General features: G+C 36.0%; 2 protein-coding genes and 2 long non-coding RNA genes across 10 annotated transcripts; all 4 read left to right on the top strand.

Annotated features, from left to right (window-relative positions):
• The first annotated feature begins 201 nt into the window (after nucleotides 1-201).
• LOC113277195 (putative F-box/FBD/LRR-repeat protein At5g44950) lies at nucleotides 202-2,402 on the top strand. Of its 5 annotated transcripts, none has more exons than XM_026526352.1 (5): nucleotides 202-343; nucleotides 686-949; nucleotides 1,163-1,437; nucleotides 1,545-1,697; nucleotides 1,939-2,402. In XM_026526352.1, exons 3-5 carry the CDS (start codon nucleotides 1,201-1,203, stop codon nucleotides 2,212-2,214), a joined length of 666 nt encoding a protein of 221 aa, XP_026382137.1. In that variant the 5' UTR covers nucleotides 202-343; nucleotides 686-949; nucleotides 1,163-1,200; the 3' UTR covers nucleotides 2,215-2,402. The 5 variants fall into 5 exon arrangements, with proteins under 5 accessions (XP_026382137.1, XP_026382135.1, XP_026382136.1 ...); XM_026526350.1 differs by having other exon boundaries at nucleotides 1,046-1,437; XM_026526351.1 differs by lacking the exon at nucleotides 686-949.
• A 539-nt stretch (nucleotides 2,403-2,941) lies between these two features.
• LOC113277194 (aspartic proteinase CDR1-like) lies at nucleotides 2,942-7,400 on the top strand. Of its 3 annotated transcripts, XM_026526346.1 has the most exons (6): nucleotides 2,942-3,080; nucleotides 3,494-3,745; nucleotides 3,909-4,070; nucleotides 5,094-5,264; nucleotides 5,959-6,092; nucleotides 6,171-7,400. In XM_026526346.1, exons 4-6 carry the CDS (start codon nucleotides 5,216-5,218, stop codon nucleotides 7,170-7,172), a joined length of 1,185 nt encoding a protein of 394 aa, XP_026382131.1. In that variant the 5' UTR covers nucleotides 2,942-3,080; nucleotides 3,494-3,745; nucleotides 3,909-4,070; nucleotides 5,094-5,215; the 3' UTR covers nucleotides 7,173-7,400. The 3 variants fall into 3 exon arrangements, with proteins under 3 accessions (XP_026382131.1, XP_026382129.1, XP_026382130.1); XM_026526344.1 differs by having other exon boundaries at nucleotides 5,959-7,400; XM_026526345.1 differs by lacking the exons at nucleotides 2,942-3,080; nucleotides 3,494-3,745; nucleotides 3,909-4,070 and having other exon boundaries at nucleotides 5,093-5,264; nucleotides 5,959-7,400.
• A 7,623-nt stretch (nucleotides 7,401-15,023) lies between these two features.
• Nucleotides 15,024-15,528, top strand: LOC113277193. The gene is made up of 3 exons (XR_003324776.1): nucleotides 15,024-15,045; nucleotides 15,153-15,192; nucleotides 15,292-15,528. It is a non-coding gene; the product is annotated as an uncharacterized LOC113277193 (long non-coding RNA).
• Nucleotides 15,529-20,017: 4,489 nt separating this feature from the next.
• On the top strand, nucleotides 20,018-20,956 carry LOC113277191. The gene is made up of 4 exons (XR_003324774.1): nucleotides 20,018-20,147; nucleotides 20,245-20,302; nucleotides 20,646-20,707; nucleotides 20,893-20,956. It is a non-coding gene; the product is annotated as an uncharacterized LOC113277191 (long non-coding RNA).
• The last annotated feature ends 2,932 nt before the right edge of the window (nucleotides 20,957-23,888 follow it).

The following is a 23,888-nucleotide window of genomic DNA, read 5'->3' as shown; positions in this document are numbered from 1 at the left end:
TCCGTCCGTTGCTCACCCCTAACTGATTAATAGCAGCAGAGCCAGACCAGAGATCGAATCTCATTTATCTGGGCCTGGAGTATAAGAAAGGAGCCCATGCTGAATTATCCTTAGGTTTTACCCCGAAGAAGACACGTGACAATCATTTACTGAAGTGAAGTGAAGGGGGAGTGGGAGTCTCAAAATGAAAAACAAAGAAAACTTCTCTTTTCTTTGGTTTAGGGTTCGCGGAAGTTGGAGAGGGTTTGGGTATCCTCGAGGTGGTGATTAAAAATGGAGGAATAATCAGTCTCTGATCAAGTCAATCCTGCTTGTGGTGTACCAAGAGTTTTTCACTTCTTAGGTAATTTTTGATTTTGCTCAACTGCATGTCTGTGAATCATTGATTAAATTTTGGGTTTACTCTTTGTTGCATGTAAATTTGTGAATCATTGATTAGGATTTGGGATTACTTTTTCTTGTTTGAGTTTCTTTTTAATTTCCAAAAATGTTATTAAACCCTAATAAATTGATTTGAAAACCCCCCAAAAATAAGTGTCACATTTTATTGATTTGAAAACCCCCCAAAAATAAGTGCCACATTTTATTGATTTGAAAACCCCCCAATAAAACCTCATTTTAGGATTCACATTCAAAAATGTGGCACTTATTTTTTATCTAACCCTTGCCGTTAATTCTTGATTAGAGATTAGTTACAGAACAAGAACATGGGTGTCGGAAAGGATGGGCTCAGTAACCTATATGACCCACTTCTTCACCATATCTTCTCATTCCTTCCGTTCAAACGCGTTGTTGCAACCTGCATTTTGTCTAAAAGATGGAAGAACTTGTGGATATCTTCTCCAGTTATCAATATCCAAGAATGGCGGAGGCACTCTCGATACCGGTTTCTAGAAACTAGAGGTGAAAACACAGGTCAGGAAGACGAAGATTGGTCTGAGACAACCGGGTTGGTAAATTTTATGGATAGACTACTAGATCAATCTTATCCTCTATTCCGTGATGATTTGCCTAATGTAAAGAAATTTTGCCTTGATTATGATAGTACCTATGCTACATGATGAGGACTTGAATGCGCAGTTATTTTCAAATTCCCCTGTCCTCGAAGAATTGATGTTGAGTAATTGTTACATGATGATAACAAAGGTTTTACATATTTCAGTTGCTTCATTGAAGCGGTTATTCATTACAAACTCCAAGATGTATAGTTGCAAGCTCAACATTTATGCACCAAATCTACAGTCTCTAACATACAATGGCATGCCAGAGGGTTATGCTAATACAGAGCATGTGTTTTCATCAGTAGTTGATGCACACATTGACATTACTGATGAAAGTCGTGCGAATAAAAATTCGAAGAGGCAGTGTGGCCTTAAAAAACTTGTTGAAGGCATTTCAAGTGTAAAGATCCTACACATTTCTGGCTCCACCCTCACGGTATAAATGCTTCCTCACTAATTTTTCATTCTCAACTGAGATTTGTGTTCGATAAACTTTCTGGTTCATTTGTATGCATTGCTGATGTTGTTTTTCCTGGTTGCTAGAGTTTCTTCTGGGGAGAGATGAATCAGATGATGCCTATTTTTCATGATTTGAGACGATTGGATGTGAGTTCAAAGCTTTCACGTTGCATGTTTTATGCGTTACTTAATCTCCTCCTTAAGGTGCCTAATTTGGAATCAGTTGTCATTGCTCAGGCAAGTCCCTCACCTCTCTGAAGTCCTTGATTTAAATGCTCATCTTTTGTTGAATTATTATTTACTAAAGATTCTGCTACGTATAGAGGAATATAGCAAATAACATTGCCTGATTTGATCCAATTTTTTGGATCAAGATGGAAAATAGGGGGAAAGATGTCTTAGTTTGTCTCGCTGTTCCGTTCTCTAACTCGTGGCTTTTGTTTTTGAACTTTGTTTTCTTCTTGTTAATTGGTTACAGGGTTTTTCTTCATCCCAAAACTATCATGATTTAGATACATTTAGGAGGCGGGAGTGTGTGTTACAACAGCAGAAAGCAGTCGAAGTTCGGGAGATTGATGGGAAACACGAAGACCTTGATATGATAAAATTCGTTTTACGGAACTCACCTGCCTTGCAGAAAATGACAATTGCATTCCTTTCAGGCTTACCGCAGTGCAGGCGGGATAGAGTAACGAAGAAGATACTGATGCTTCCAAAAGTCTCTACCTGTAGCTTGATCAATTTCTTGGCGTAAAACATGCAAGAAAGTGTTTGGTTGTCTTTCCTAAGTATCGTTTTCCTTCTTCTTTTTTTTCCTGTATGAACTATGGTCAATAGCTTAGCATGTCAGTGCCATCCGCGTTGTGATGTTGTTTGTTTGTTGATACTTTTTGACACCTTTTTGTTGATGCTCTTTAGTTCCGAACTCACTCATAATAGTTTGAAATTCTTAGTTCTGTTACTTGTGGTTCTATAATTGACACTGCTAAGTGAATCTTATGGAGCTTCCGGATCTCAAAATTTATAAAAACAGTCTAAAATTCGGTTTTGAGCTGATGTGCAAGACTGGGATTAGCCACAACTTGGTTTCTTGTACCTAGTCTTCATACAGCATAGGCCACAACTTTCCGAACCTTAAAACTTTGTGATCTCAGGCTCGGCAATAAAGAGCCAGTTTGTAAGGTCTAAAAAATAATATGCCAAGTGATGTCCTTTCCGTGCATGGCGTCTCAAACACCACCACCACCACAACTGATCAAGGCGGCTGATGTTAGTAATGTATTATCTTACTCGTCTTCATTTCATTTTTCTTAATCATTTCCTTTATTATCTTCAATGGTTCTTCTTAATTTCTTTCTTTTCGATTTTTTTTTTAAATAAGGTTTCTGGTGATGGTATTAGAATTAGCAGCGTCTCTTCTATGCAAGTTTAATTTCCTTAAGAGAAAGCTGCTTTCATGATCTAGAGACTTAAAACTTATTGTGGTTCTGATTTCATATTTGTTAAACGCAGGTACTTGAAAGAGGCCATCTCTGCTGAATGTTATCTTGAACATTTCTGTACAGAGAAGCCGGTTCCAGAAACTAAAATGCTAGGGAGAAAGGAATTTCTTCACTAATGGTGAGTTTTATATCCAGACGACTGTGTATGAATCAGATGATTTTTTATTTTATTTTAATTTGTAAGATGGTAGAAGAACATAGGATAAGATTTTGCTGTGGTGGCAGCTTTCAAGTTCAGCATGTAACTTGCTACATGGGAATGTAGCTGATAGTAAGGAACTAATAAATTCATTAGTATTTGACATCAATTAGAAGCAATCAATTACCAATTTAAAGATAGATTAGGTGGACTTTGTAGCACGCTATGTTTTAATACATGTTTTCCTTAGTACAGTGGTTTATGTATGTAGTTTGATGAGTTTGTGCTGCTAACATTTGTGGATAAAAGGTCCAATCACTTTTCTTCTGTTCTACATTTAATATTTGATATCTTTTGTATACTAACATCATTACTGTTTTTGCTCGTTTTAGGAAATTGGGGGGTGAACAAGAGAAGCCAAGTACATCGCAATTTTTAAAGGACTTCCAAGAAGGAGAGAGAAGCTTCAAGTTCTAAACCAAACTAAGACCGCAGTCCATTATATTGGCTATCTAGCTACCCCTTGATCCTCTAGAAGTGTATGGGCATTCACCCCTTACAGAGCGTCGAATATAATCCTTCACGAGTTGCTTCTAACTTTCCGTTTAGCTCAGTTCTGGTACTTCCGAGGTGGAGGCGCCATGGTAACAATATTGGACACTTACTTGGTACCTTGATTGATAAATACAGTTTGATGAGTTTGTGCTGCTATCATTTGTGAATAAAAGGTCTAATCACTTTTCTCCGATTGTACATTTAGACTCTGATATCTTATGTATACTAACTATTGTTTTCATGTTTTCTAAGATATTGGGACAAGTAGAACAAAGGGCACAGGTGAAAGATCCATTTCAGTTTGTAAAGGACTTCCTGGAAGCAGAGAAGCTTCAAGTTCCATTATATTGGTTACCTAGCCACCACTTAATCCTCCGGATGTGAATGGACATTCACCCCTTATGAAGCGTCGAGGTAATCCTTCACGAGCTGCTTTAACATTCCCGTTTACCTCAATTCTGTTGCTTCAAGGTGCTACGGTAACAATTTTAAACATTTACTTCGTGCATAATATAAGTTCTGATTGATTCATATATGCAATACTGGTACTTAGTTAGAAGGGTTTAAAAATTGTTGGCTTTTTATGGCCTAGCAACAAATCAGGATTCTCTTAGCTTGTGTTAAGCTGGTTTGGTGCTAATCTGGATTTAGCTTAAGTTTAGTCGTCTAGTTAAGCTTTGATTAAGGTTAATGGTACATTAAGGTTCAGCTGTTGAAGTACTGAGCTGTGCTAGGTAGCTATTGAGTTGTTTCTCTGTCTCGTGATAAAAAAAATGGCTAGAAAAAATGATAGACACATGGCAAGTATGACAATGACTCTTTTCAAGGCATGAAAGAAAATTTCTTAATTCTCCCTCCTTCAGGCATGCCAAAATAGAAGTTAAGAAATCTGAATCAAAACCTTAGGTCTAATTAAGAGGTTTTTTCTATTTCGTGTTGCTAATTCAATCAGTATAGTATTATGAGTAACTGTTTATACTGTGTATCCTGTCTATCTCGTGTGTTTCAGTTATAGAGTATAATTAAATCTAGGAGTAATTTGGATTTCACTTTCAACATAATTATGCCATAGTTATGGATAAGTAATGAAGAAGGAGCTGACAACCAATGAACACAAGTTCTTGCATATATGCAATAAAGATAATTTTCTATAATTTTGAATGGTTCTTGTGTGCAATAATGATACCATGTGTTAATTAAAAGGCTGTTAATGTAAGAAGACATTCAGTCTAATCTAGTATGATGCTTATTCATTTGTAGTTCTTTATGCATCTTTTTATTCTTCTAAAGTTATCTATACTGCAGTAATGTGGTTCTCGTTGATGCCATTTTGAATCTCGATAATATTCACAAACGCGTAGTGCGTGTATAGAGGAAGTTGAAGATTGATATAGTATTGTGCACTTAACTGATAATTCATTTGCTTTTCCTAAACAGTAGAAAAGGGGCTCGCTCCCCTGCCAAAAGCTTACATAGCACCTGCCTTCTTAAATTAAGTCAGACTAAAATGTGCCCAGGATGCTGAACCAGACACTAATTGTGAAGGACTCAGACCAGTGATGAGCTACAGGAAGTTGAAAAGAACTAATCAATGTACTGAAAGAAATGGTAATCCATCTGTTGTTACTTCATAATCGTAACGTTATATTATTAGTATCAGCACTTACACGATTATGCTAAAGATTAGGTGCTAGAATTAGAACTAGCCTGAATATTGCTTGGAAGGATCGCAAATATGAGTTGCAACCCTATTAGTAAAAACGTCCTTTCTTGCACACCTGCATACGTTCGTTAAACTTCGTTCTCGTTTTTGAGATAATGTACGTAGAACTGCTAGTCATAGACGCTAATTTTTAAGTAGGTTAACAGCATAAAATTCAGAATTTGTAAACAACATCCTTTCACGGACTCTGAGTATAGCTGTCACATAATTTGTATGTTGAATAAGCAGTTAGGTACCCCATGCATGAAGCATGCCAAGTTTGTATGGTAGTTGATCAATGCGTGCAGTATGCCTAGGCTAACAATATTAGTCCAGAAAATAATTCTAAAATTAATAAAAAAAACCAATACTTGATCAAATCTTTAATCTGCTCTGCTCCATTTTCCTTTCTCCGTGTCTAAACCATGGAAGTTCCTCTGCTTCTTCCATTCATGTTACTTTATCTTTCTATTCCTTTATTACTAGCAGTTTCTCAATCCCCTATATCTCTCAAAAACAATTCCTTAGCTGATGGTATTGGATTCACAGTACCTCTTTTTCACATGTTAGATTCACCTCTTTCACCATATTATTCTGCAGAAATGACAGACCAGGAACGTATTCGGCTGTTCCACGACTCTCTACGAGCTCCTAACTTCACCATGCTGATAGATCGTAAAAGTTACTCTATCCGGGATTACCTACCATTGACGGCATTGCGGTCCGGATACATGGTGAGCTATGAAATTGGTACACCACGCTTTGTTACCTATTCTTTTATGGATAATGGAAGTTTTTTAACCTGGCTGCAGTGCAAGCCATGCAAACGATGCTACAAACAAGAGAAACCTATATTTGATCCGACGAGTTCCTTAACTTGTTCCAAGTTGCCGTGTCTTCACCTAGAGTGTTATGACAAAAGAATTAGTAAATGTGATGATACCGACAATACATGTCCATATACATACAGTTATGCGGACGGCGGTTATTCTACAGGCTATCTATCAACGGACACCATAACTACCTACCGAGAAAATGGAAGCATTGCTCAATATCCTGAATTTGTCTTTGGTTGTGGGAATGATAATGTTTTCAAAGTAAATGGGGCTGGGATGTACCCTCCAGGCATTTTTGGATTGAATAGACACGAATTGTCCTTTGTTAGTCAATTAGGAATAGGAAAATTCTCCTTCTGCTTGCCTCAGAGGAAAGGTTTACTTGGTCCAAGGCGAAACAACGCGGCCTTTCGCAGAAGCTATAGCAATTCTTTACGCTTTGGGAAGGCAGCATTGGTCCAAGGTGTGAAGACTTCTATGCAAAAGGTCCAAGATTCTTATAAAAATCATTATTTCATTGGTCTAGAAGGTATCAGCTTCGATTTTGAAAGGGTTTTCGATTGGACAGGACCGCTCATGCTGTTAGACACAGGCAATTCGGAAAGTTCTTTACCGGCATATATTTATGACAAATTGATTGATGTGATGAGGAAAAGGATTGAAGAATTATTTGTCCTTGAAACTGTTAAAGGAGAGCTGTGTGTGAAAGCAAGTAAATGGAGTGATCTTAAGGAACTCATGCCTGCGTTAATATTTCATATTGCTGGGTTCGATTATAAGTTATCTATAGAGAATACATGGTTTTATGATCATGATGTTGATTTGGATGGGGTATACTGCTTGGCTATGCAGAGGGATGATCCTGGGGTAACTTTTGCGGTTCTTGGTGCCCACCAAATGCAAAGTATCAATATTGGGATTAATCTGGTTGACAGAGAAATCTATTTTGATACCACAATCGACTGCAACAGCGACTAGCACCTAACAATTTAGGGTATATTTTCTTGTTCTGGATTTCAGTACTCATTTTCAGTACTGAAATCTACATTTTCAGTACTCATGCATGCATGGTACCAAATATATTTTCAGTACCAAATATAAAATCTACAATTTCAGTACTCATGCATGCATGGTTACAAAGTTAAACTGTCAATTGTTTCAGGCAGGATTATTTAAATGCGTGCTTCCAACTCTAACATCTGCTATCTGTCATGCAACAAGTTAACGATTTTTGCGAATAAGATTATCCGCCCTGCTATAGCCATTACTGTAAAGTCCCATCACTAGTGCTTCAAAATCCTTTTCCATGGACTTGACAAACTCTTCTTCATCACTAGTTCCTTTTTTTAAATATATTCATGCTTCAAAAAAAAAATAAAAAAAAAATCAACTGCTTCTATATCCTCATCCTGTATGACCACCCCTTGGGTGCAGACGCTGCTGGAAGCTGGCTCCGAACAACAACTAGCAAATTATGCACAATCAAGTGGTAGGTCACAGAGAACTCGGAAACATATTTATGAATCAGTAAACTGTTTTATGAAAAACGTAATCCGCCATGCCTCAGCCGTAATCCGCCACGCCTCAGCCATGCTTCCCCATTACTGTCTATTAGCTGAATGTAATTGTCAAATTCCCTTTCCCACGCTAAGGCCTCTTCATGCATAATATCCTCTGCTTCATCCTGGACGTCCCCTTGGGTGCATGAGACACTGCTGGAAGGCGGCCCAGGACAACAATTTCCTAAAGGCTTTCCACATAATTTATTGTTCCCCGTGAACCAGGAAACATGAAAAGAAGATAAAACTTGTGGGATTTCTCCAGAGAGATTGTTTCCAGAGACATCAAATTCAATAATTTTAAAAGAATTCTTGCTTGTCGACCTTTTTGAGTCCTGTTGTATCTTAAGGGAACCGCTAAAACAGTTCCCCTCTAAGTGAATTATTCGTAAACGAGGTAGTGTAATAAGCTCTGACAATGGGATTTCTCCATAGAATCGGTTGTTAGATAAATCAATGTTGAGTAATTTCTGAAGCGACGAAATACCCGAAGGAAAACTCGAAGAGAAATTATTATTAGGGAGAAAAAGATACTCCATATTTTTCCATGAAGAGAATGAAAAATTTGAAGGGATAGTGAGATCGTTATGATCCAGCGATAGACTTTCCAATGCAGTTAACTGACTAAGGATCTCAATCGAACCCGTTAGGTTACGGTGCCTGAGTGATAGTACCTCGACTCGGCCATCGAAACCACATCTGACGCCCTCCCATGAATCGCAAGGGTCTAGTGATGATTCGTTCCATGACGTTAAGGTTTTATTGTATGGGTCTGCAGTTTTCTTGAATTCCAACAGCGTCTGGAAATCTGGAGTTGATGTTAGGGATGACAATGATGAAGTTGAAAAAGCGGTGCTGAAAAAGAAAAGGAGTAATATGAGACTACCGAGTGTTGATTTACTGAGCGTCATATTATGGTGTTGTTTTGAATCGTTTAGAGGATGATGTGAAGTGTGGATGGTTCCTTTGTTTATATAGAGTGGGTGGGCTTCTTCCTTTGGAGTTGGAGTTGAAGTAGGATTCCAAATTACTCTCCTTTCCATATATCTACTCTTGTTTGGCTCGATCGCGAGCTAAATTAGACAAGTTAATTGCCCTGTATGTATTTCAATCGTTGAATTACTTCGCCGATTGCCATTCACAGATCCTCATGGACCACCAAAGGAGAAGTCATATACAGTTTTCAGATTTTGTGTAAGTCTCTGACTGCACAATTAACCATTCCTGTTAATTGCAGATTAGAGTATGATGTAACCATGGTTCGTATAGCTGGGATTTGACTTGACTCTAATTCTTTACGGGGTGCAGTAATTTACATAGGGTTTTGGGGATATGCCATCTTTGGCGAAGTGCCCAAAAAGAAGAAGTTTAAGATTGTTACAGTAAACGATGGAGTGAGAGATCGACGAGCTATTGCGGAATATCGCTACTTCTATCATTTTGGGTTTTAGAATTTATGTGTTTTAGAAAAATAAAAGCGGATTTGTAATTTTGTATAAGCTTGTGTTAAATTTGTTTGGCAAGTTGTTTGACTTAATTACTTTGATGGATTGAATGGTGACTATTGTAGTTCATTTTCAAGTTCTTTATTGCATCGGTGCCTTTGTAATATTAGATATCAAAGATGTATTTTTCTAATTTTTTTTTCTTTTTGAAGCAAAAGTTGTATCCGTTCTGTGGTCATCCAAAGATGACATTCCCCTTGAGCTATGTTGTAAAAGGCGAGCGCCTTTGGCGTTTAAGCGCATGCCTAGCGCCTAGCAAAAAAAGCGCCAAAGGCGTCAAGACACGCCCATTTTTGCAATTTTCTAATTTTTCCGCGACGCCTTAGGCGCTAGGTCTGGCGCCTCGCCTCGCCTAGCGCCTTTTACAACATACACTACAAGAAAACTTGGTTTAAGCGACCAAAATCTTAGCAAGAGCACAAAATTTTGGTCGTTTTAACAGTCAAGCAACCATGTCTGCAACTATCAGAAATTTTGGCTGCTATTAACCTGTGTCCACTTTATCGCAGCTACTAAATATATTTGTTGGTTGCTCCAGCATTTTTCCCAGTCATGTATAGCGAGTAGAATAATAGGTTAGTGGCTTTTTACTTCAAGCTACCATAGATCAGCAATTCAAAATATGTTTGGCTGGTAAAACCTGTCCCAGCAACCAAGTTATAGCAATCTCCAATTAAGAAAAGGGAAAGTGAATGGCTTTAGATACATATATATTACGGTTTCAAATAAACGTGAATTTTGTTATCGAATCAAGCAGCTTTTCCGCAATCAATCCAGTTCACCTTTATCTAATTATGTTAGACACGAGAATGAAGCCTGGATCTAATAGAGTTCCTCTGTACAAAATTTGGTTAAAGATTGGATATATTTCTTCTCCTTTTTTTTCTTCTTTGTGCCACATTTGAGTTCCTCTATCAGTCATGGATAGATGTAATATATAGTTCAATGTTACCGATTAAACATTAAGTTGTATGCAGAGTAACCACTAAGGACTTTTACAACTATACATCAATTCTGGCAGATGAAATATCCCAAACACTGAGTATACATCAATTATGGCAGAGGCAATATCTCAAACACTGAGTATGCTTGAACAAAATTCAACTAAACACAGTTAATTGAAAGTTTTAACATAAATTCAATACTATTATCGATCAGAACAAGAATACAAAAATAAATTAAAGATCGATGATACCCGTATGTGTTTTTTGTTGATCCAAATAGGTGACATCGGTAAAAAATGAAATTTTTGCTCAAAAAGCATTGAGTGATTCACACAAACACCATTTACCCTCTTGTAGAAATACACACGAACACAAAACTACAATTTAAAACATCCAATTGATGGATACAATTTCACCAACAAATTTTCCAGCATTTCATAACCCTTTAAACTTCAATTAGAGCTTACAATCTCTGGAAAATAAAACACCCATCTCAAAAAAACAACAAGTTTCAAATAAAACAAAGAAATAAAATCCCACCCATTAATCTGAAAACAACTAAAACCACCAATTCAACATTCAATCGAGAATTTGCACACCATATAAAAACCTAGATTTTGACGATCTTGAACTGAAATCAAACAACTAATAAGTTATCTACAAAATTACTTTTACAAAAATTAAACAAATTAATAACAAGAACATTCATTTGATATCAATGGCAATGAAAAGGACAAACATCAGGTAAAAGTCTAACAAAGACCTAAGTGAAAAAATTCGTAGACGAGCGACGCCAAATATTTTTCTTCCTTTCATAAAGGAAATTTTGGTTCTGTGTTAGTCTGTTAGATGGATTTGAGAGCAACTTGTTCATAAATACGGTTGTGGGACTGGTGTTAGTGGTGAAGATTTGGTGAGTTTTTTTTAGATGGAGAAGGCAAAATGTGGTGAAAATAAATTAGGCGTGATATTAAGAATTTGGGCTTGTGGGATCTTTCTAGATACATATTTAACAGAAAGAAAAGAAATTGGAGGGAAAAATATGGAGCCAAAATTCAAAATTGCCTTGATTTTGGTAAAAGTGAGCCACTTCTCCCGCCAAGAAGTTCATCCTTAGATGCTTAACAGTTGTCGCTCATGTTGATGTTTGTGGCTCAGATTGAAAAAATAAAAAGAAATGAGGTGGCGATCCATGTGATGTCTTTTGTTTGTATAGGGTATGGGTTTCTATTGGCCAATGGTAATATCACACAGATCGTACTATGGGTGAATTAGGTGATGATCTTTTGGGGTGAGCTTATGGATTTCTATTGGCCAAAATGAATATCATACGGATCGTACCATGGGAGAATTAGGTGATGATATTCTTGGATGAGAAATGAGAATTAGTCCCAATTTTACAATGCTACCGAAAATTTGTAATTCTCATCGTGTTGATAATTAGCGAATTCGAGTTAATTACGTATTGTGAATTGACAAATTTTCCACGTGTGACACTGGTTACCCGTGTACTCAGTAAAATTTTTACTCTTAATTTAAGCTCCAAGAATAACACCATTTATATTAGCCGACCGCTTTCACGATTTTTTGACCGATGAAAAACCCCAATGTAATTAGAACGCAACATTAAAAAAGAATGTGAAGCCGAACGAAATTATGGTGAAGTTGTAGATCATTGACAAGATTTGGAAGAAATTCGGGTCGGTGCAGTATGCATACCCCTTGGGTTCGAGTTCGAGAATAGGGGATGGTACGCATACTCCTTGGATATGACTTTCAATAGCTGGCAGTGATACGCATATCCCTTGGGCCTGAACTCGTGAATCAGAGGTATAAATACTCGGTATGCATACTGTTGACTTTAATAAAGGGTTTTTACAAAATTTAGTGCTACTGGTAAGCAGAGTTGTCATATGTTGTTTCACACAACAAGAAGGAAGAGTTGTCATATGTTGTGTCATAACCCTACGAAACACAACACTTTACTTTATCCTCTCACTAATCCAAAATTCATCACAACTTTGAAGTAATACTACAGTGATATGTTTTTTCTCCTTAATCAATACTTACATCTTTTGCATAATAAGTGAAACCTATAGATATTCATTTTTCTTCGTTCTCATTGAGGTCTTATTTCTTCTTTTCGCCTTCATGAGGTCCCACAAACATTGCTAAATCATGCTTATCTTGACTAATTATCCACGGGAGGGTTCTGACTTCAAACTTAGCATGATATATCATCTAAATCGATAAATATGAAGCTCAATGTCGATTCAAACTTCAAATGTGGTATAACGACATTTAATCTATGAACAAAGAAGCTCTGGAAGGGTTCGGACTTCAAACTTAGCATGATACATTATCGAAATCGACAGATATGAATCTTAGTGTCGATTCGAACTTCAAATGTGGTATAATGACATACAAACTATGAACCAAGAAGCTCTGGGAGGGTTTTGACATCAAACCTAGCATGATATATCATCGAATTCGATAAATATGAAGCTCAGTGTCGATTCGAACTTCAAATGTGGTATAACGACATTCAAAGTATGAACTAAGAAGATACGGGAGGGTTCCGATTTCAAACTTAGCATTATATAAGTTGGAAACTTGGTAAGAACGATGAATCCATCTATTTACATGTAAGATTCCTTCAGAATATTTTCTGAAATCTTAAACAAACCCTATTTTGGCATATTGTATGCATACCCTTGCTCCAAGATTTAAACCTGGCCTGGAGTGGACAACTATAAGTCGGAAATTTGGTAAGAGTGATGAATCTATCCATTTATAGGTAAGCTTCCTTCGAAATATTCTTTGAATCCTTAAACAAACCCTATTCTGGTGTACTGTATGCATACCCCGTCTCCGACATCGAAACCTGGCCGGGAGTGGACTACTATAAGTCGGGATTTGGTAAGAACGATGAATCCATCCATTTACAGGTAAAATTCCTTCGGAATATTCCCCGAAACCTTAAACAAACCCTATTCTGGCATATTGTATGCATAACCTGGCTCCGAGATCGAAACCTGGCCGGGAGTGGACTACTATATGTTAGAAACTTGGTAAGAACGATGAATCTATCCATTTACAGGTAAGGTTCCTTCGGAATATTCTCTGAAATCTTAAACAAACCCTATACTGGCATATTGTATGCATACCCTGTCTTAGTTACTACCATCATTGTCGGACCATGCTTATCTTTACCAATTATCCATGAGCTCAATCCAGTTTAACTCAGTTTACTCCACTCTATCAAAATAACTAGATCATTCTTAAAAATATCAGATTAAAATCGATATGAGTGATGATGTTATCAAATATTTTATAAAACAAATTTAATATCAAAATTTGTATCCTTTGTATAAAGTGTATTTAACTAAAGAACAAAAATCAAATTTACATTTTTCAGTCATTAGCACATTTCTCATCAAAATAAAAGGAAAAAATAAATCAAATCCACACATGTTTCCTATCTTTTTTCCATTTAAGTAATGCATCGAGACAGGATGGGATAACACTAAAAAAAATACATCGTCAAGGAGCACGGCAAAATCCCGCACAACCAAATCAAAAGACAGGACGGTATTTACTGCACCTAGTACGGTTGGTGTTTAAGAATTAGTTACCAACCGTATATTACTTTGTATGCTACGGTTGGTTAAAGTTTTCAAATAACCAACCGTATGTTCTTCGGAACTAAATTGTAGAGGAAGGAACTAAATTTTGAAACCGAACATAACAACTTCTAACATACACAGGACAATATACGGTTGGTAATATGATTTAAGTTACAAACCGGACCCAGGTACGGTTTGTAACTTGGGTTTCCATACCAACCGTACCCAACTTCGGTTGGTAATTCAACAAAATTTTGTAACCGAACTTAACAATTTCAAACATACACAGGAGAATATACGGTTGGTAACGTCCTTTAAGTTACAAACCGGACCCAGGTACGGTTGATAACTAACGTTTCGATACGAACCGTACCTAAACCTAAATCTCAATCTTTTCAAGGTACGCTTCAGATTTGGGTTTAAAACAACCGTATGTTCTTCAAAATTTGTAGGTACGGTTGGTATGTGGGTTATTTCCAACCGAACCTCACATGGAAGTTTCGGTTGGAAATAGCGAGATCTTCTTTTATTCCTCCCGAAAAAAGAAAACAAAATGAGCCTACATGGACCAAAATCAGCCATACCACATATGGCCTAGAACCAAACCGAGATCAACCAAAATATTCTCCACCATAGCCAAAAGTTTCCTATGTGGCCCATGTAATTTGACGGAAAATATGCAGCGCAATAATCAATGCTTTACATATTAAAGGAATTTTCCATTTGACCAATTCAAAAAAAAAGACCATGTTTTGAACGGGGCACAAAATTTCCAGTTACATTTTCAAGGGAGGACTACAATGTGTCTCACATAGTCACATGGTACAAGAACTATCGAGAAGTTCCTGACGTGGCATCTTTAATCTTAGCCGTCAATTTAGTTCAGGATCTCTCTAATCCTAAGGGTTGTATTTCGTTTCTCCTTGGAAACTTATAGAAACCCTAATTTTTTTGCTCTAAACTCGTTTCGCCGCTAACTCCATTCAATCTCTCTCCCCTTCTCTCTTCTCTTTCCTTCTCTCTGTTACAGGTTGAATGCCTCCCTCGTCTCAAACATAAATTGCCTCTCTTGTAATTGATAGAGGTTACTTGTTGATGTTCATCAATTTTTTACTGATAATTTTTATTGATCTACGTCTCAGTTCTTACTAAAACGAAAACAAATGGATTTTCATTTTACCAGCTTTTGGTGTTATGTTCAGGTGAAGGTTAAATATGTACGAACATGTTTGTCATTACTTTACATTTTTCAGTTCTTTATATTTCTTTGTGTTTTCTCTCCAACGGGTCTGATCTTTTTTTTTTTCTTTAATGAATAAATCAGGTGTAAAATCAGGTGAAGTTTACTTCATTGAGCTTTAAGGGTAGGTACCAGATGTCAAGTTAGCTTCTTGATTCAGTTTTTGATGTTATTGTATGTCTAATTAAAGTTAATGTCTGTATTTGTTTGTTTCTAAATGCAGGACTCAAGTTTTTCACTTCTATTTTCGGAGGGATGTTCATGAAGTAGATCTAGAATCAGTACTCACTTTAGTGATCTAAGAATCAGAGCCGAAAAACAGATTAAATGGTATAAGGTCGCAGCAGTGAGATTCTCTAAGTGTTTTTGAGCTTTTTCAGTGAGATTTGAGGAACTGTGATGGGTGCTACAAAGCTGAAGTGGTTTATCAATGGTGTAAAATTGAAGTGTATTTGATAAAATTGTAATTTGATAAAATTGAAAATTGTAAATCTTTAGGTGTAAAATTGAAGTGTATTTGATAAAATTGTAATTTTTCTTTTTATTTTAAAGAAATGAAATTGTATTTTCTTTTCTTTTTCCTGTAATAAATGGTTGTAAATCGAATTTATAATAATAATAATAAAATTGATCAATTATGTTCATGATTTGGTTAATTATTCTCTGTATTAGTTTTGATTTGATATTGCTATTCATCTGAATCGGAATTGGTGTCGTCGGAAAGCCTTTTAACTAACCGGAATTAATATTTTCGTTGATGAGAGTTTGAGCAACTAACTTCATAAAAATTGCTTAAAGACTATACCAGCGACATTAAGAATTTCAGTCAAGTTGTTCAAAGTCTATACAGATTAAAAACTAATACCTCAAAAACTCATGTAGCAAGCATCAGGTTTTAGCTGGTTCACCCATGTACCAATTAACTACATTACTCGCTCAAGTAAGTTGGAGTATATTTAAACCCATGACCTTAGTTAGTCGATACATGGTAGTTGGACAACATTTTAAACGATTACCTAGTTGCTCTAGGTCTTTACAGATCCCACCTCTTGCAACTCCAGAGCGAGTGCCACTTTTAATCGCTCTAAGGGTTTGAGCGACTCAAAACGGACTTTTGCAACTTAAATCGACCGGTTGCTTAAGCTAGTTTTTCTTGTAGTGATAGCCCTTGAGTAACATTTTATTTCATTAGGAAAGTGATGTATCATAACTTTGTGCTAAAAGGATGTTTGTTTCTATTTTCCTTGTTATCTTTTTTTCTTCACAAAAGCTTAAACCAAAATATTATGATTACAAGAGGATTTAGAAAGCAAATCTAAAGATACAGGAACATAAGAATTTGAGATAGCATTAGACTGTTCAACTAAAAGTGAATGCATGATAACTTCAGGAATGAGACTCCATGTTTGTTTGGAAGCGCTAGCTGATCTAGCCTCTTTTTCAAGCAAGTCTGCAGAAGTATTTCCCGTTTTGTGTATGAATTGGAAACCCAAAAAGCTTGTAAACTCTGGCATCATCTTTTTAACTTCATCTAGAATTCTCTGAACCTGCCAAGAGATAGAAGAATCCTTCCCGTTCAAATAATTCATTACATTTTTGCAGTCTCCTTCTAGAAAAAAAATGGGTTAAGGCCTTCTCTTTCGCCCATTTTGCAGCTTCGAAATCATTTCCTCCTCTTGCTCCTTGATAACCTGCGGCATTACAAATAACCATTCCATAACCTGCTTTTGTATCCCTAGACATCCAAGCCCCATCCATGTTTATCATTGTAGTATCACCTTCGGGTCTAGTCAACTGTCTATTAGGTAAAGGCAATAAAGTACTTGGAATAATCCTAGATTCGCTATCTTTTTCAGCAGTCCTAGAAGGAGTCTAAAATTGAATGTCCCTTCGAATTTGTATGGACAATCTAATACTAGTACTAGATTTGTTAGAGAACACCCTATTACAGCTCTCTTTCCATATAAACCACCCTTTAGTTGCTGCTGTTTTTAAAGAATCGTTATCAGGATCGTCCCTAACCCATTCATTGTAATGATCTAGGAAGGAATCACTACTATAAACATTAGAAACATTCGGAGCAGGAGGAAGAGACAAAACAAATTTGGAATAAGAGCACTCAAAGAATAATTGAGTCAAAGACTCCACATCATTTTCACACAAAGGACAAGAGGTCTCAAACCCCCTCCCCCTAAGAATAAAAGCTAATTTTTGCCTTGTTGGCAAAACACCATTTAAACATTTCCAAAGAAAAAGTTTTATCCTTTCACTACACCAAATTCAGGGTTTAGCAAATCAGATTCGCAACAGCTCTGTCCCAGTTGCGAATTTTCTGTTGCTAATTTCAGTTGCCAAATTTTAGGAACAGCTTGATTCTGTTTCGAAAATCGCAACTGCTCATGTTCTGTTGCGACTACAACAACCAAGAGTATAAGCATGCGAGTCACATGCGTAGCATGAAACACTTTTAACCCTATTTTCGCCCATATGTTGGAACGATTTCAGATCGTGTTGTTATTTCACCTCTTTGACCAGTTGACTTCTTGACTTTAGAGAATGATTTCAGATCATGCAGCTGAATATCCACAAATTCCTCTTTTTTACTCTCTCCTTTATCCTCTCCATTCCACCCCTTCATCTCGATCTGAAGATGCAACTTTGCTGCCATTAATCTCGGAAAACTCTGTAACTTGGACAACTAAAGTTGTCCAAATCTAGGACAATCAATCCAAACCTTCAATCACTCCCATATCTTCGTCCCACTACCAATCCCGATGTTAAAGTCATTCCCCTCCTCACCATTAAGATTGTGCCACGTCGGTGCCCGAAGATCGGACAAGTTCTGCTACTGTTAAGATAGATTTTAACAGATGATTCCACCATAATACCTATTTCAACGGCGATGATGAAAGCCCTACCTTTTTTTTTATCTCCCACATACAACTTCTCTTCCTCCTTACTCTCTTTCTCTTCACAGCCAACTCCACAGCCACAACCCATAATCCTTATGCTTGAGCACAACTACCATCACTGATTCAATCGCCACTAGGACTACCTTTTTCTTATTCTTAGGACTCGATCTCTTGTGAATCTCTTTAGTAGAAACCGTAGATCCAGTTTTTGTATTTTTTTTATTTAGGGTTTCAATTATGCAGATGAGTAAGAGATTACTTTGATTGATGTACAGGAGGATTCAAATTGAAAAACACATGTAATAAACCATTTACCAATTTAAAGTCGTTCTTAATCAGGTGATGTTTCGGTATTATGTTTAATTTTTCTTATAAATTTGGTTTCATTGCTGGGTTCATTTCTAGGTCAGTCACTGGATTTTGGGTTTTCTATTTAGGGAAGGAGAGATCTGATTTTGATGTTAGGTTTTAATTTATTTGTTTTTGATGTAGCTGTTGATAGAAGACTTTCAGGTTCAGTGGCTTAAATTTGTGAACAATTTGAAGTCTTATCCATTTTTCTTGTTTTTCAATTTTAATTTCAAATACAGGAACTCCCATAGGTATTTAAATTTGCGAACCTTCTCCCTTTGCGTGAGTATTTATTTCACTTAATTTAGCTCCTTCTGATTGTAGTTATACCATAATTTGTTATGTTCTTTTAAGATTTCAGTGGACCCGTAAAACATCAAAAGTATTATTAGTGAGTCAATCTATTTTGAGAATTTTTGTGATTGCATTAATTCTAAGTGAAATCTGTTTGATTTTGACATTCACGGCTTAGCAAACTATAGAGTTTTTGATTTTGAGATTTCTGCAGAAGTATATCTACTCTCTTGTCTTCAAGTGAGTGTATGTTGTGCTTGCATGCTTCTTAACTAATTAATGTAGAATATATTAGATTACTATTTTACGCAATTTAACTGGCATGGTAGATTACTAATTTTTACTTTTGATGTTTGGATTCTAAAGGGACGTACTGTTGAGAACAAAGCTTTGGTGCACCTAAAGTGACAAAAAATTGTATCACCGTTGCCGAAAGCATTGAGTTTAAGGACAGAGTTAATAAAATTGGTGCCATCCTTGTAAAGCAAGTAGCAAATTCCACCAACAATGTAGCTGGTGATGGTAAGGATTTATCATTCATTACTTTGAAATGTTTCTTCTAAGATTGTATGAATAACAATGATGTTTCGATCTGTTTGATATAATAAGTAGTATGAGGATTTGTAGTATATAGAATGGGTACCGGATATGAGATAATTTCAAGCTGATGGTGGTGGTGACTTGTGGTAGCATGAGGATGATACTGGAGATGGTGGTGGTGACTTGTAGTAGTTCTGGGTTGGTACTGGTGGTGACTTTTCATAAGAAGTAGGTTCTAGAGATGGATGAAGTGGTGCTTTGTAGATGTCGCAAGTGACTACAAATATTATGAGTTTGGGTATCTTGTGAAAGGGCACCTACGTACGTTGTATTGACATGCAAACTGAATATCTTAATCATTTTCTCCCTTGCTAACTTCATTCTGTAGGGTAACAAAGTTTTTTTATAAACATGGATTGTGTTCTTCTCTTATTCCTACCTATATGTAGACTGTGTTATTGTGCAGGTCTGTTGTGACCTTCATTACATCATTTGTCAATGTCTCTGTTGGTATTTAAGAGTATAGTTCTGACTTTTAGGTACTTCTATATTAGCTTCATTTTGTATCAGTTTTTGTGTTGGACTAAATTATTTAAGTAATTAAAGTTGGAATGAACCATAAACAAGACTTAGTATGTTAGAAAAACACTGGGCACTCGCATTCCATCATGCATCTTGCGGAGGTACTAAATGTATTTGATGTACGCTGCAGTCGTGCTAATGTATGTTTACGAGGTCGGGGGAAAATATTAAACCCCAAGGGATGTGGAAGCTAGATATAGTAGTAGCATTAGGTCTTTGATTTGCATTTTACTTACATATTTGTTTATTTATAGTCATTCCATTTGACCAGCTTAAGGCTTTTCTGGCTACTTTCTAGAACACTCGTGGCTTCACTTGTCCTTCTTCGTTTGACCATCAAAGATAAAATGCAAGAAACTTGAACATCCTTGGTTGGCTAAGGGTAATGTTGGACTTTCAGGTATATATACAATTGGATATACCAAAGGAATTATATATAATTTAGTGGCTAGTCTCTGTTAAAAGCATTAACTTCTTATCCACGATCGTGTTTGCAGAAAGACAATGTTAGAAATCACATGGAACGGAAGCCTTGCAAATAGTCATATACGACAGGTACCCAAGCCTAATCCCCTTAACAAGGTATATGAATTTTTTTCCTACTCATGTGGTTAGATTTGCAATGGTGGCGTCTTGGCCTGGCTTGGTGACGTGAGCATAATGCTTCAAATTTGGTCTAATATCCATATAAACTTTGTTATTCAATGAGTATGGTTATGTATCTTACCAGTGTTTCTGTATTACATGGTTATAAGTTGTGTGTGATTCACAAGAAACACCCAAAAGTTCTGTTACGGAGCTTCGATATTTACTTTGGGGAAAATATATATTGTATGTTGAGTTACTGTACTAAATTTCTATTCGCCAGAGACTCACTGATTTTCATTTCTGTTCGTAGGCTCTCTAGGTCTCCGCATTCAACTCAAATGTCTATTGGCTATCGTGAAGCTTTCCATTTAGGTATGTTTTGGTTTTCAATATATTTAGTTCTTGTCAGTACTCAATCTTGTGTGTTACTTTGTTGTCTTATGAAATTCAATGAGATCAATTTTTTTGTATTATGTCAATATGGTATGCGGGAGTTCGAGAAACTCTATTCCTAAATCCATTGTTTATTGTTATATCCATTTTTTTCTTGATTGCAGTTATCGGGATTGCTTAACAAGGACCCAACAATCATGGAACTTCGAATTGCTTTTTGGGAAAAGGACAAAATTATACTAAAGTGCATAAACATATATTGAATAAGATAATAAGCAAGTGGATTCAGGTAATCTTATTACTGCTGGTACTCTTAGATTTTTTATATCAACACTGTCCTATCTATATATTTCTTCATTCTCGCATTGAAGCTTCCTAAGGAAAATGGCACCGCAGAACAAGCTTCAACTTTATGTAGGTTTCTAAATTTGATTATTATGAAGTCTGCTTTCAAGAGATTAGTAAATTCTAAGCAATTTATGTTTGCCTAAGGAATTTACAGCATTGGAAAGTAACAAAATAAAGATATCCTAAATTCTATTTAAGTTGTATTTATGAAAAATTGTTTGATGTTTGATCATCTATCAGTATTATGTCTCTATAATAAGTGAAAGTTGCAGTAAAAACCGAAATGGGCATATCAGATTTTACTTAAAATCTTTTCATTGTTAGCTAAAGAAGACGCCGAAAAGATGGGAGGCGCATAAATTGTTCAAGGGACTTTGCTGGTGAATCCCTATGATAATTTGGTGTGGTTTAACCTATGGGTAAGCACTCTAATAAGATTAGTAGATAGAAAGTTCTTCACTTGGCATCCTTTAGTTTTCTCACTACTGAGTATAGTTTTAAAATCTTTTATTTCTTCCATACTTTCACCTGGATGCACTATATACTTTCATATGCAAATATTTTTACTTTATTGAGTTTGAGTCAACTGAGGTTTGTACTTGTACTTGGTGTGTTTCACTTGTATGTGTAACTTCAAGTTTGTGTTGTTGTAACTGAATGTAATTTTTGCCAAATGTAGGTGGCCAAGATTGTCGCAGAATGTATGCGTAATTATCTGCTATTTGAGTACTTCTTACAAATTCATATTGTTCCAACAGAGAAAGTTCATCCTACTGTAAGCAATTCTTTTGAATTACCCAAGTATTGTATGTAAAAAACATAGTTGCACCAGCACAATGTAAGAAACAACAACATATTTACATATATTCTTCTACCTCTGAATTCTTTCAGTTGTGCTCTTTTTTAGTACATTTTACTCCTGATTTCTTAATGCAACTCAGACACATCCCTGCTTTATTGTCTTTGGTTCCCTTCAATATAGAATGTCTTTGATGTTTAAACCTGTAATATGGAACATGTAAATGCTGAGAATTCATAACATGATGTAACATGTCTTTGATTCCTTTTCTTAATGATGCATTTTTTCTTGTTTAAATTTTTAGATGTGTGGGAATGTAGACTATTAGAACTATTAGGTTGAATTACTGGATATAGGATGAATCATGGTTTTGCCGGAAACTGGGGTATTGCAGGATTAATTGGGGAGGGCGGGAATCGATTTTGACTAGGTCAAAGAAGAATTGACCTTTTTTTCTTAATGCTAAAATTTAGCAACGGAAAAAAGTGTTGCTAAATCTGAACCAGAATAACTATATTCCATTTTGATAAAGATATCCCGGAATAAGTCGAAAAATTAGCAACATATTAGCAATGGATTATTTCTGTTTCTAAATTTTTGTTTCGCAACATCTTCTTGGTGAACTTAGCAACAGAGCTAGACCTGTTGCGAAAAGCTACGACAGGGTGTTAGCAGAAATCTGTTGCAAGCCCGGTCAAATTTGGTGTAATGTTTGAGATATATCAAGGTTCCAAATTTTTTCCAAAAACTTCTAGTATTAACAGAGATTACATTTGCATTCATAGGTTCCATCAATTTAGCATATAGACTTTTCACAGATCCCATTTCTTTCTAATTTCCATCTAAGTTTGTCTTTATATAAGACCCCATATTGAGAACACAAGAGTCTAATACTAAGAATTTTTCTAGCCACGTCAAGAGGAAAAGAACTGTTAACCAAATCAATATTCCAAGATAAAGAAAGATATCAATCAAGTCTGAAACCAAAATAAGATCATAAACCAAAATAAGAACATAATCTAATTAGGACAAATGTCCGCAATAGTAACCTCCACACCAGGAATCCAATAGTCTTTTCTAATTTAAATAGACTCTCCATCACCAACCTACCAAATAGAATTATGTCTAACCAACGTTAGACCTTTCCTAATACAACTCCAAATCCAAGAATCTGTCTTGGTTGCCTTTGCATTGAAGGCAGGACACCTGGGAAAATACTTAGTTTTAAGCTGTTTTCCCCACTGGGAATTGGGTTCATCTAATAATCTCCAAGCCACCTTGGCTAGCATTGCGAGATTAGCTATTTCGGTGTCTCTAAATTCCAACCCTCCATGAGCAATTAGTTTGCAAAGAAAGGGATAAGATTTAATATAAACACTCTTAGCATCAGAATCCTTACCCCACCAAAAATCCCTTTGAATAGCAGTCATTTTCTTAATTATTTTCTTAGGAATAAGAAAATACCCCATTTGGAAAGTAGGGTACCAGATAAAACATGTTTGTTCAAAATCATCTTACTAGTTTGGGATAGAATTTTACTTCTCCACCCTTGAGTTCTGTTCTCCATTTTCTCTACTAAAGTATCAAAGGTTTTTAATTTAGATCGATCAACAAAAAAAGGAGCCCCCAAATATGAGTTTCTTTAAGTTTATTTTTTTGATTTTGAGCAATCTGACCATCATCCTTTGATGTCTCGGATGAACCTTAGCACTAAAAAGCACTATGGATTTACTAAAATTTATTAGTTGACCAGAGGCCTTGCTAAACTTTTCAATAATATTTAAAAGATTTCGACGCTCACCTAAGTCAGCTTTAGCAAAAAGCAAACAATCGTCCGCGAAAAGCAGATGAGAAATAGGCTGACTATTCCTAGTCATTTTAATCCCATGAATAAGTTTAGAGGCTTCATTATCCAAAATCAATATCGAGAAAATCTTCGTACAAACGATAAAGAGATGAGGAGATAACTGATCTCCCTGTCTCAATCCCTTTGTAGGTTTAAAAAAATTACCT

Source organism: Papaver somniferum, chromosome 5 (assembly GCF_003573695.1).
Source record: "Papaver somniferum cultivar HN1 chromosome 5, ASM357369v1, whole genome shotgun sequence".
NCBI lineage: Eukaryota > Viridiplantae > Streptophyta > Magnoliopsida > Ranunculales > Papaveraceae > Papaver > Papaver somniferum.
The sequence above is the reverse complement of the archived record's forward strand: the minus strand, read 5'-3'. Positions and strand labels throughout refer to the sequence as shown.